Here is an 11,691-nt window from a genome sequence, read left to right as displayed (position 1 = left end):
AGATGGATTTAGATTCTCAATTTCTCTTGAAACCAAAGCCCCCATTTCCAATTTAATATTTTAATTTCTCAGATCACAGACAGAGAAAGTGAGAGGAAAAAAAAAAGGAAGAAAATTTATATAATTGAGCTGTAATTTATTATTATTACATATAAAAAATGCGGAGGGATTGTAATTTGTAAGAGATCGTCCTGCATCATATGTAATCTGTGTATGTGTGAGTGCATGCTCATCTCATCTGAAACCCCTTTCACTTTGAATCACCATTTGGTGGGTCTCTACAAAATACTGAAAGTTCTGGTTATACCCCCACAGATTCAAAATCACATCGGGCACTTTGTTGTTTGTCGCCATAGCAAGGTAAGCTCTGCAATGCATCCAAGGCTCTTTTTTTGTTCCCCAGCCTATTGAGTATTGACATGTAAACTTTTACGACTTAGGGTTTTTGTTTTGAGTGTTAAGGGGTTTTTTTTGTGACAAGTATTGTGTGATTTGTTTTTGGGGTGCTGTTTTCACTGGTGGTGATGTGAATGCGTTTGAAAAGTTGTGTGCTTGTTGATGATGGTGAGTTAATTTAGTATGGTGCTGGTTTAGGGTTTGATTTGATCCAGTGGAAGGGGTTTGGGTATTTGGAGTATTTATTTTCCTGCTTGGGGTCTGTGAGCTCACTTAAGATAGTTCTTGGAAATTTGCAATTGCTGTTATGCTGTTGATTTAGGGATAAGTTTGTGTAATGATTAGTATTTTTGGATTGTATATTTCTTTAAAATGTTGCAGAAATATCTGCTATTGAGTAATTGATATTTGGATGTGTTGTAGTGCTGAGTAGTTTCCTGAAGGCAGGACACTAGGACATCAAGCTGAGTTATGGTAACATTGAGAGGAATGTTCTGAGATATTGGGGTACATCTTCTCTTTTATTGCTATCCTTTTTTTTATCTTGTTACGGTTTTGAATATTTCAAGTAGCAGCGATATTTAAATCACATTGTTGTCTGATGGAAGAATGGGAAAATGAAATATGATTGGCATCATTCCAACAAGTTGCCATCAGTCTAATGTTTCTCTATAACAGTAATTTTGTCATTATTATTCGAGCCACAGTAGAAATTTTTATATGAAATTTATGGGCAAGTATGAAATAAGAATACGGATGCATCAAGTATGGCTGTTGGTCTCACTATTTTATTTTGGTTTTATTATTAAATATTGGCTTTGTTTTTCGTTCTGTTTAATTTCTGGAAAAGTATAGCTATTAAGGATTGGGATCCCTGCTGATGTTGTTTTTGTGCTTGTAATAATTTATATTGTGCTCTTCTTCTAAAGTGACATAGTAAATCTTTGACACTGGAGGGATCCTTAATCAGATAACTAAAATCCGATTAGAGAACATGTTCCATCTATCTTTAACTCATGCTTTGTTTTGAGTAGGTATCACCCAAATCAGAAAGAAGTTTGCCAAACATTCTATGATTCAGACTGCTGATATGAGACTTGAATCAGGGACTTGTAATGTGTGTTCAGCTCCTTGTTCATCTTGCACATATCTTAACCATTCTCTCATGGGGTCAAAGGCTGAAGAATTTTCTGATGAAAATTGTCGTTTAGGGGAGGCCAATAATCACTATTCTATGGACCAGAGCAATTTATCTTCTCTTAGGAGTAAAGCTTCTGAAAACTTGCAGCATGCTGTTAGTGAAACCAGTAACATTCTCAGTGTTAATTCTAGTCAGGATTCTCTATCTGAAAATGCCCAGAGTAAGCAGGTCTTGTCAGATAAGTATCAGGGCTCAAAATATTTAGAAGGCCATGATGATAACATTTCTAGTATTAGTAGAGCCAGTGATTCTAATTTAGAGAACATCAGCCATCAAAGAAATGCAGAAAGGATAAATGCTTGTAGTTCAGCTTCAGTTAGTCATGTAGGCGCAGAAGGATCTGTTGGTACTCCATCTGTTGATATGTCTGGTTTGTCTGAGATTCCATCCTCTAAAGATGCAGATAGTGGGCATAGCACATCTAAGGTACAAAGCATGAATGGACAATCTCAAAGTGGTAAATCTCTCTCAAATAGTGCAAGGTTAATTCATCCAGAAGGGAATTCATTGTCTCGTATCCCTGAAAAGTTGTTAGAAAGCCCTAATGAAAACCCTAATTCATCATTGAACAAAGAGGCAGCATCTACTGTTGTATCTGGTGAGAAATCAATTGCCAGTAATGATAGCCCTAATGACAGTATTGCCAAGGTTTCATCGGAAGTTTGTCCAAAGTCAGAAGCAGGTACTGATAACATAGGTGATGCTAAAGATGAAAGCTGTAAAGGTTCAGTCCGTGATGGACAGCATGAGAAGACTGAGGAGTTGGTTAAATCCCCTTTTAAGCAGGAACTTCAATCTGAAGATGAGAGTGATGAATTGGATGCTGTGGAACATGACGTGAGTATTATTCCCTTTTCCCCCGAAATTAAACTTGATGAGGATTATAATGGAAGGTTGTAATGTTATATCATGTGTAGATGCTTAACCTCTACTTCAATTTCTGATTTTCATTTGATTGGGAAACAGGTAAAAGTGTGTGACATATGTGGAGATGCTGGTCGGGAGGATCTACTAGCTATATGCAGTAGGTGCAGTGATGGTGCTGAGCACACGTATGCATAAGAAATTTTCCCCTTATTCCTTCATCACTTTTGTCATATTGTTACAGATTCCTTTACCTAAAATGAATCTTACTATAATTATTTATTTGAATCAGCTACTGCATGCGAGAAATGCTTCAGAAGGTCCCTGAAGGGGAATGGTTATGTGAAGAATGTAAATATGCAGAGGAGACTAGAAATCAAGGGCTTGGTAAGTGTCAAGTAGTGTTTCATACTAAGAAATAAATTTTTCTGGGGATTGACGTTTTAGAACCTTTATGCTCTCTGTGTATCATAATAATCTCTTTCTAGAAACTGAAAATTTGCATGTATCTGATATTGAGGGTTATAAAAGCAGTAGAGCAACCATGCTTACCTATGGCTATGTGCTGACATATCTGTGGAACTGAATTTTGTGATCCAGAAGCTGAGGAGAAAATGATTCTTAAAGGTAGTTTAACTTCACAAGTTTCTAACAAACGACTTTTGGAAAACATTGAAGTAGCTTCTGCAGCAAAAAGGCAAGCTCTTGAATCAAGCACAGGGTCACCAAAGGCATCGAGTCCTAAAAGATTAGTCCCTCTGTCTCGTGAATCTTCGTTTAAGAACTTAGATAAAGGAAAGGTGAAGCCTGGTCATCTGATGCCTATTCATAATCATTCTAGCGATGATGACACAGAAGTTGCTCGATCTCCTTCCATTGGTCCCCGAAGTCAAATTCCTAAGAGTATGGATTTATCTTTCATACGGGTTGCTTCATTGTAACACACTATATTGTTCTTTTTGCGTCTTTTAAGCAGTTAGTTTCTTTGATAGTTTTCTATCATTGTTTTGCAGATGTTTATTCATTTTAATGTTTTTTCCCCTTCTTCTTATGAGCAGGTACATTGTCGAAATGTAGTTCTTTCAACAACTTGAGTTCCAAGCCTAGAGTCAAAATTGTTGATGATGTTGTTCCCCAGAAACCGAAAGGGGCTGGTGATCAGTCTTCCAAGAATATGGAGATGCCTGCCCGCATGACAGGAAAATCAATGTTATTCAAATCGTCAAGTTTGGGTAGGTCAAGTACAACTGCACCAAAAGTTAAAATGCTTTCGCCCAAGTCTGCAACTGTCCAGGAGCCAAAAGGACTAAAACATATGAAAGAATCAGGTGCATTTGACAGGAAATTTCCATCTAGGACTGATCGGCCTGTTGTTAGTTCATCAATAGCTAGTTCTGTTGTGTCTACGGCTAAGGGTGATCAGAAGCTAACATCTCGTGGTGAAACCACTAAACCTTCAGCAGTATGCAACAATCGAGAGTTGAAGGTTAACCAGGATGGAAAATCAAATACATCATATAAGTTAGTGAGTAATGTAAGTCAGAAAACTTTGGAGCCTCAAGTTTGCTCAGGTGTGACCTCAATCGGAAGCATATTACTCCTGCTATATAGTATCTTGTGCCTTCTATTTTTCTGTGTAAATATGCTGCTCTTGACATCGTTCATTTCATTTTACTAAAGCCATCTGCCATCATCTATGTTTTTACCCCCCATTTTTAGCATCTTGCAGTATTGATTTTGTGGTCAGAACTGTTCTCTGTTGAGAATCATACTAATTTATTTATTCTTTGACTGTTACAGAGAAAACATCAACCAATATTGATGAAGCTGTACAGGACGTCCTGCCTCGGCCACGAGACACAGCAAATCAGGTTGAGAAAACTAGAGGTGGTATTGATGATCGTGTGAGGCCAGGTTTTAGTAATGCTTCAAAAAATCCAATCTGTCAAAAATGTAAAGAATATGGCCATGTTCTGGAATTTTGTACAGCTGGTAATACACAGGAATCTGGAGCTGAAGTATCATTCTCTGCTTCAAGTAGTTCAATTGAGGATATGCATAAGGGTAATAAATTGAAAGCTGCAATCCAGGCTGCCCTACTTAGAAGGCCTGAAATATACAAGAAGAAAGAAGCACCTAATCAAACTGATGGGGTTTCTCCATCAGGCACAAACTTGAATGGTGAAGTCATTTTGCAAGACCAACCAATTGTTTCAAGCTTGCCAAAGAATATTGTATCAGCTGTAGAAACCCGGGAACAGCAAGAAATCCTTGAGAGTTCTACATCTGATTCGATCAAATGTTTGTCTGATGATGATTTGAAGCAACCTAAAGTTTCTCCAACTGGTTTTTGTTCTCAACCAGTAAAGTCAGATTCTGTTGGCCTTGCTGCTGGAAAACCTGTAGTAAGAGATTTGTCTAATAAAGCTTTGGCCATCCCAATTGCCATTTCGAAGATGTTGGTCATTCCAGAATATGAATATATCTGGCAGTATGGAATATTCATTCATGGACTAGTTTGTCTTCAATTCTGGAATTTTCTTGCTACGTTACTTTTCGTGTTTTGCAACGAAATGTTTTACAGGATCTTTGTTGTTGACATGCAGGGGTGTATTTGAAGTGCATCGAAATGGAAAGCCTCCTAACTTTTGTGCTGGAGTTCAAGCACATTTATCCTCTTGTGCTTCCCCAAAGGTTCGTCAGGAAGTGAACAAGTTTCTACCCAAAGTTACCCTGAATGAAGTTCCTCGTTTGAGCACATGGCCTTCACAATTTCGTCAAGTTGGCACAAGAGAAGATCATATTGCTCTTTACTTCTTTGCCAAAGATATTGAGAGGCAAGCATATGAATATCACTTATATTTTTACATTCTTCTATGAAGTGCAAATTTATTTCTTGTTTGATTTGTTATAATATTGACTTTTATAGTGATGTTTGTATACAGTTATGAGAGGCACTACAAGGGTCTAGTGGATCACATGATTAGAAGTGATTTAGCACTTAAAGGAACTTTTGATGGTGTTGAACTTCTTATATTCCCATCCAGTCAACTTCCTGAAAATTCACAGCGTAAGAAATTGTTCCATATTTTTGTCAAACCAATATGGAAAGCTAGTTATGAAAGAGTATTTTGGGCTTGTGGCTTGTGTTGAAGTCTATATACCTTCATAGATTGTTTTTCAAAGATGGCAGAAATTCAGTTAGTATGAAATTTTGAATTTTCCAAGTAAATGGGAAATCTCTTACAAGTGGTACCATGCTTATGTTCTATAGCTCACTTTAGCTTGCTCTTTTTTGTAAATGGATGGTTCATCGGGTGACTATATGGCTAATTGTTGGTGATATTCGTTTATTTGTATTCATGATTCTATTTATATATATTGTTTCATCAGAGGTTTGAATACTGTGTAAAACCAACATAACAGATGAAATATAAGATTGCAAAGAATGATAATGCTTTGTGTCGAATTTGGCATTAGTCAAGTATGATAATTTGACCATGTATTTTCAGTTGGCATATTTTCATTAGTAGCATACTGGAATATTTTCGCTATTGACAAACTTGTTAAGGCTGATTATCATCCTATGTTTTTGCAGGCTGGAATATGTTGTTTTTCTTATGGGGCGTATTTAGGGGGAGGAGGATCAGTCATTCAGATTCTACAGAAAAAAATTGTATTCCCAGTCTGAATGCAGTGCCAGTTGAAGAGGATTCTACTACTGCTGTTGTGACCAAGTCTGAAACGCATTGCTCCCAAAAATACACAGATGAAAAAACAATTGCCTGTGATGAAGTATGCGCTGCACGTCCTCCATCTGGTTATATAGACCAACCTCGGATTACAGCAAGTATGATCAATGATAACAATGACCAGACACATCTGGGTTTGCAAGTAAAATTGGAGAAGCAAGATAGTGGAGTTGACATCAAATCTACATCAGTGGTTCCAATTGACAGTAAATTTTTATGCCACGAGATGAAATCCACTGGTTCATCACTGGTAACGTCTTTATTCTTATTAGGGTAATTTGATAGACTAAACATTATGTTTTCTACTTGATATAAATCTGCCGACATGCACTTGTTCCCAATATTGTGATCTGATCATGATCCCCGTTACTATTTAAGTTAGAATTTAGAAAGTCCACTTTGATCTAGATTGTTTATGGGCATTGCTTTGTACAATTTCCTTAATTTCGATTATTATACAGTCACATTTCTCCACTTCTTATTTTTTGGTATTTAAAGATTGTAGCTTTGAGGATAATACTTCTTAACATACCGTGTTAGACATTCTTGATTATTATATCTGGGGAGGTAATGTCGGTACGAGACCCAGTTGACTGTTTGTGTTGGGAAGAAACAAAGTAATGGTAAGCTAGTAGGTGTAGAACGAAGTCCCAGACATGATGGCCCATTACATGGATAATTTGTTGCTTGCAGATCATGCTGTAGATTATGTGTACTTTTGAGATCACTAATTAAAAAAAACGCATTTGATCAAGAGTAGCTTTAGTTACTTTTGGCTGATTATCTCACTGTCTTTTAAAAGATGCTCTCAACGTTGTGCAGAAACCTAATGGACTAGAACATGGACAGTGCAGAGAGTCTAAGCCTCCTGAAGCGATTGGGACCAGTGTAAATACAAGAACTGTTGAAACAAAAACTGGTTTTGACATTTCTGTAAAGCAAGAGAAAGCCTTGTTGACAGAGATTCCCTCTGTTGGCAAACAAGAAAGAGGTACTCCAAGCAGTGTTGTTATTCATAAAATGTCAGAGAGAGTGAACAATGACGAAGATCAGCAAAATCCCAGTATGAAACAGAAAGCAGATTATCACTATATTGACTTGGAAGCAACAGCTTCTTGCGATCAAGGAAAAGGTGCCGAAAGCCATTCGATTAAACAAAAAATTTCAGGGAGGATAAACAGTGATGAAGAAGGTCAGCAAAGGCCTAAGAGAAAACCAAAAGGTGTTTACTTTATTGACTTGGAGGCAACTGTTGGAGATCAAGAAACAGAGACTGCAAGCAATGACAGTAAGGATAGAATTTCTGAGAGAATCAATGGTGATGAAGATCAGCAAAGGCCTAAGACGAAGCAGAAAGATTATCATTATATTGACTTGGAGGCACCTGTAGACAATCATGACCAAGATTCTGCAAACAGTATTTGTAAGGATGAAGTTTTGGGGAGAATGGATGGCGAAGGTAAGCAATGGCCAAAGAAGAAACAAAAAGATTATCATTATATTGACTTGGAGGCAAACAATGAGGAGGAAGTTCAATATGTAGATCTTTCTGACACAGTTATGCAGGCTCCTGTAGTCAGTTGTCAGAAACGGTCTTGGGACGAGGTAAATGGAAAATTGGAAGATGGAGGAAGCTCTAGCAAGAAGCTGAAGGCAGGTTTTGGCGGGATTTATGGGGGTTCCAGTTCCGAAGGTAGGGACTCTCTTGAAATCGGTTCGTCTTCTTCAGTTGAGGGAAAAGGGTGTAAAGAAGCTTGTGAGGAGAAAATCATCCCTGAGGATGTTGGATCAATCGAAAGAACCTTCTTTCCCGTTGATAACTCGCGGATGGTGCTAAGCAGCACGTTGCTAAAAGGGCCTCATGAGTACAGGGACCGATTTCATGATGCAATTCCAAATCTAGAGCTTGGTTTAAGGGGCGAAACAATACCACCTCCACCTCCACCTCCACAGCGAATGCTTCCTTTCCTTGTTGGAGCACTAGACAGGAAAAACAGCCCAGAAATCCGTCCGGATGGCTTGGTAAACGAGCAGGAAGATGATGATGGTGATGCTGCATCTCTTTCACTTTCTCTATCATTTCCAACTTCCAACAAGGACCCAAAAATACCTGCTACAAAAGCAGCAGAGGTCTTACCTGATGAGCATCGTGTGAATAGTTCGTTCCTCCTTTTTGGAAGATACACAGACAAATAATCTGCTGCTATTTGCTGATATAATCATGTACATTATCCTGTTCCAGATGGCTCATCATCCTGTATTAACAAAGGAGCCATTGTCCTCAGCAAGAGTCAATAAGTTTTCTTCTTTTTCACTTTGTCAAATACATGTTTTTATGTTTAGCCTTTTGGTTTTCAGAATGCATAGCTTACGGCTGTTTGTATGTATATAGAGAGAATTGAAGCCGGTCATAATTTCAGAAATTACTACTACTACTACTAGTAGGAGAACTTGCATATGGAGTGGCAAATAGATGGAGAACTTGAAGCCGGTCATAATTGCAGTGGCTTTGCGACAATGCTACTTGTGCTGTGTTTTCGCCTTATTTTCATACTTGTTTCTTGGATGAAATTTTTAAGATTTGGAGTTGAAAAAATCTTTAAGTAATCAACATTTCATTCATCCAGCAAATTTTTTAACAAATCAGTCAATTTTATAACAAAAGGAAATATACAAAATTTAACAAGAAAATTATTTAAAATTATTGAAAAAGAACATTCAAAACTTAACAAAGAAACGTTCAAAATTATTCAAAAAAGAAAAATCAGATATGCGAGAAGTTGTTGCTGGAGGTGAGAACAGTGTATTCGACGACGAAGGATGTTTCTTGCGTTGTGGCAGCGGCATTGTTTTGGTGATGAACGGACATGTTGCACAAGGAATGGAGAAAACATTCAAAACCTATTGAAAAAGAACACTCATTGTGAGAAGCTAAAGTTGGAGGTGAGAACAGTGGCGTTCTAGCGATGAACGGTAATGTTGGACGAGGAACAATGACGGTTACCATTTGGACCTCCGTGAACTTGTGGCTGGAGGTGAAACACCATCGTAGACACGACAAGGATGGCAAGAGATGGATGGGGCTGTTGGATCCCTTGAGTGGGCTTCTATTTATTTTGGGTTTAGCTTTGTTTTTGAGTTAGGGTATGAACAGTGTCTTTATTCGGGTCCAAATTTTTCAAGAAGTTGGACTCTAGCATTTATAGATTCGCTTGATCTTTGACGTAGTCACGCTACGTCGGGTATGCCGCCTTTTTGGAATAGGTCAGGTATTCGACGTGCTTTTCAAAACTTCCAAACGTTGCGTCTTTTCATAGTACTGTGCACGTTACTTTTACGGTTACCTTGGGAACCGCGCACGTCATAAGTCATAAATGAAGGAGCGTGAAATACTTTTGCACCTAGTGTGTTATAAATACGCAAAACCATTTTTCTTTTTTCTTTTTTGTTTCTTATTCTGAATCATTTCATCTTCATTTCCTCTTCAAGGCTCTTCGTAACCCCTTTTTCTTCTTCCACATTTCTTTATCTTGAATTTCTGATTGGGAGTTTTTGTTCATTTGTTGGAAGTTTTAGATCGTACGTGATCTTGCTGTTGTTGTGTATTGACTCCACTTTGTATTTTCTCAAGGTTGGTTTCTTTGATCTTTTGAACTTTTCTTTACGTTCTAGATGATGCGCCTTTGTTTTGTTTTTTATTTCTTTTGTCAATAATTCTTTGTATGCTTGACAATTATGTGTTATGAAAATCGATTGTGAAAGTTGCTTCTTTCTTTATTGTTGCTGTGAATCTGAGTGTGGGGTTTTTATTCTGTGTTTTTTCAAATGGTGCCATTTTTCTTACTGAAGATGATGCCATTTTCATATTTTGGAAATGTAGTGTATTTGTTGTGTGTATGAAGGGTTGTAAGAATTGTAACGTTATTGGTTGATGACGACCTGACCTCTTTTGACTGTGTAAATGCTTATGTTATTATTCTTGTCCTGCCGACTTGTAGTGATGATATTCTTTCATTGTATTGTAGGTATAGTTTTTATGTCTCGATCAGTTATTCACATGTCCTCTAAAGTTCTGTCCGACTTGACCTTGGTAGATATATTCGTTCTTACTCCTATTGATAAAGAGTATGCCGAGACTTTTCGTAGGCACCATAAGTTGTGTGAAAGTCGAGAGGATAAGCGTAGGTATAAGATCTCAATTGCCGATCATGAGAAGGGAGTTTGTTTTTCCCGACTTAGTAACTCGGAACGACATTTCATATATGTGTATGAGTGTTTTTTCACGAAATTAGGGGGTTAGTCTTTCTTTTATCAACTTTGAATCTGATGTCCTTAGGATATGTAAGGTTGCTCCTTCCCAACTTCATCTTAATTCTTAGGGTTTCTTAAAGCTTTATCCACTCTTCTGTCATGAACACGACGTCCCTCCTTCTCTTAAAATTTTCTTTTATCTTTTTGTTCTCACTAAACTTTTTAATTTCAAGAAGTAGAGTTGGATCTTCTCCCGAGTTGTTCAGCGGGGGAAAATATCTTCGCCATTTTTTATGATTCTTTTCATTATTTTAAAAATGACTTCTTTAGAATCCGTTTTGTACTTTAATTTTCTAAATATATACAGGAGAAGAAGATGTAGATGACGAAAATAATAATGATAATGATAAAGAAGAAGGATAAAAAAAAAGAAAAATAAATTAAACAACAACAATAATAAGAAGATACCGATGGCAATAGAAATAACGACAACAATGTTGAGCAAGAAAAATGCAAAAAAAAAATAATAACGATAATGATAACAAAAAATATCGAATGATTAAAAACTTGGTTTTAAAAAAAGTTTGAATGTCTAATTTTATTGAATTGAAAAAAAGAGAAAGGAATTATATTTATTTATCCATCCTTTTGAAAATGAAATTAATTCATGTTAGGACTTAACTTGATGAATTATAAATGATTTTACATGTTAGAAAATGTATACAATTATAATTCATCTTGCAACCAACAATTCCGATAGCAAAATAAAAATAAAAATTCGTTTATACCGTTGAAATTTATCATTAGGTGAGAATATTTTTAACTTTTTGTCACCAAAACTAATTGTTTGATGAGTTTTAATTATACAGAATATTTTTCATTCATGACAATTCAGATTATTATTATTAGATATTTTTAAGTGAGACTAAAAAGAATATATAAAAATATATTATATGATAATATTATATTTTAGGATATCAATAGATACAAAAAAAAAATAAAAAAATTATTTGATAAATGATTCATTGTTAAAAGTGTTTGACTTTTGCAAAGATTACCTCAACAGCCACTTATATTAGGTGATTAGATTAGGAAATTGATTTTAATTTTTTTTCAATTCTTAACATAGTGGGATCTTTTATCTTAATTTTTTAAGAGTTTAGTTTTAATATATTAATATTATAAAATATTTTATACAGTTATATAATTATAATTATTTTTTTTAGA

The 11,691-nt window shown here is 36.2% G+C and overlaps 1 protein-coding gene across 2 annotated transcripts; it reads left to right on the top strand.

Moving 5' to 3' along the window:
* On the top strand, window positions 1-8,731 carry LOC107488482 (uncharacterized). 2 transcript variants are annotated; one of them, XM_052262382.1, is made up of 12 exons: window positions 1-360; window positions 820-903; window positions 1,431-2,434; window positions 2,564-2,649; window positions 2,754-2,848; window positions 3,065-3,364; window positions 3,520-4,032; window positions 4,262-4,952; window positions 5,068-5,298; window positions 5,407-5,531; window positions 6,060-6,463; window positions 7,036-8,731. In XM_052262382.1, exons 3-12 carry the CDS (start codon window positions 1,469-1,471, stop codon window positions 8,407-8,409), a joined length of 4,785 nt encoding a protein of 1,594 aa, XP_052118342.1. In that variant the 5' UTR covers window positions 1-360; window positions 820-903; window positions 1,431-1,468; the 3' UTR covers window positions 8,410-8,731. The 2 variants fall into 2 exon arrangements, with proteins under 2 accessions (XP_052118342.1, XP_015964717.1); XM_016109231.2 differs by having other exon boundaries at window positions 3,062-3,364.
* The last annotated feature ends 2,960 nt before the right edge of the window (window positions 8,732-11,691 follow it).

The sequence above is a fragment of the Arachis duranensis genome, chromosome 5, assembly GCF_000817695.3.
Source record: "Arachis duranensis cultivar V14167 chromosome 5, aradu.V14167.gnm2.J7QH, whole genome shotgun sequence".
Taxonomy (NCBI): domain Eukaryota; kingdom Viridiplantae; phylum Streptophyta; class Magnoliopsida; order Fabales; family Fabaceae; genus Arachis; species Arachis duranensis.
This window is presented reverse-complemented; position numbering and strand designations above follow the sequence as displayed.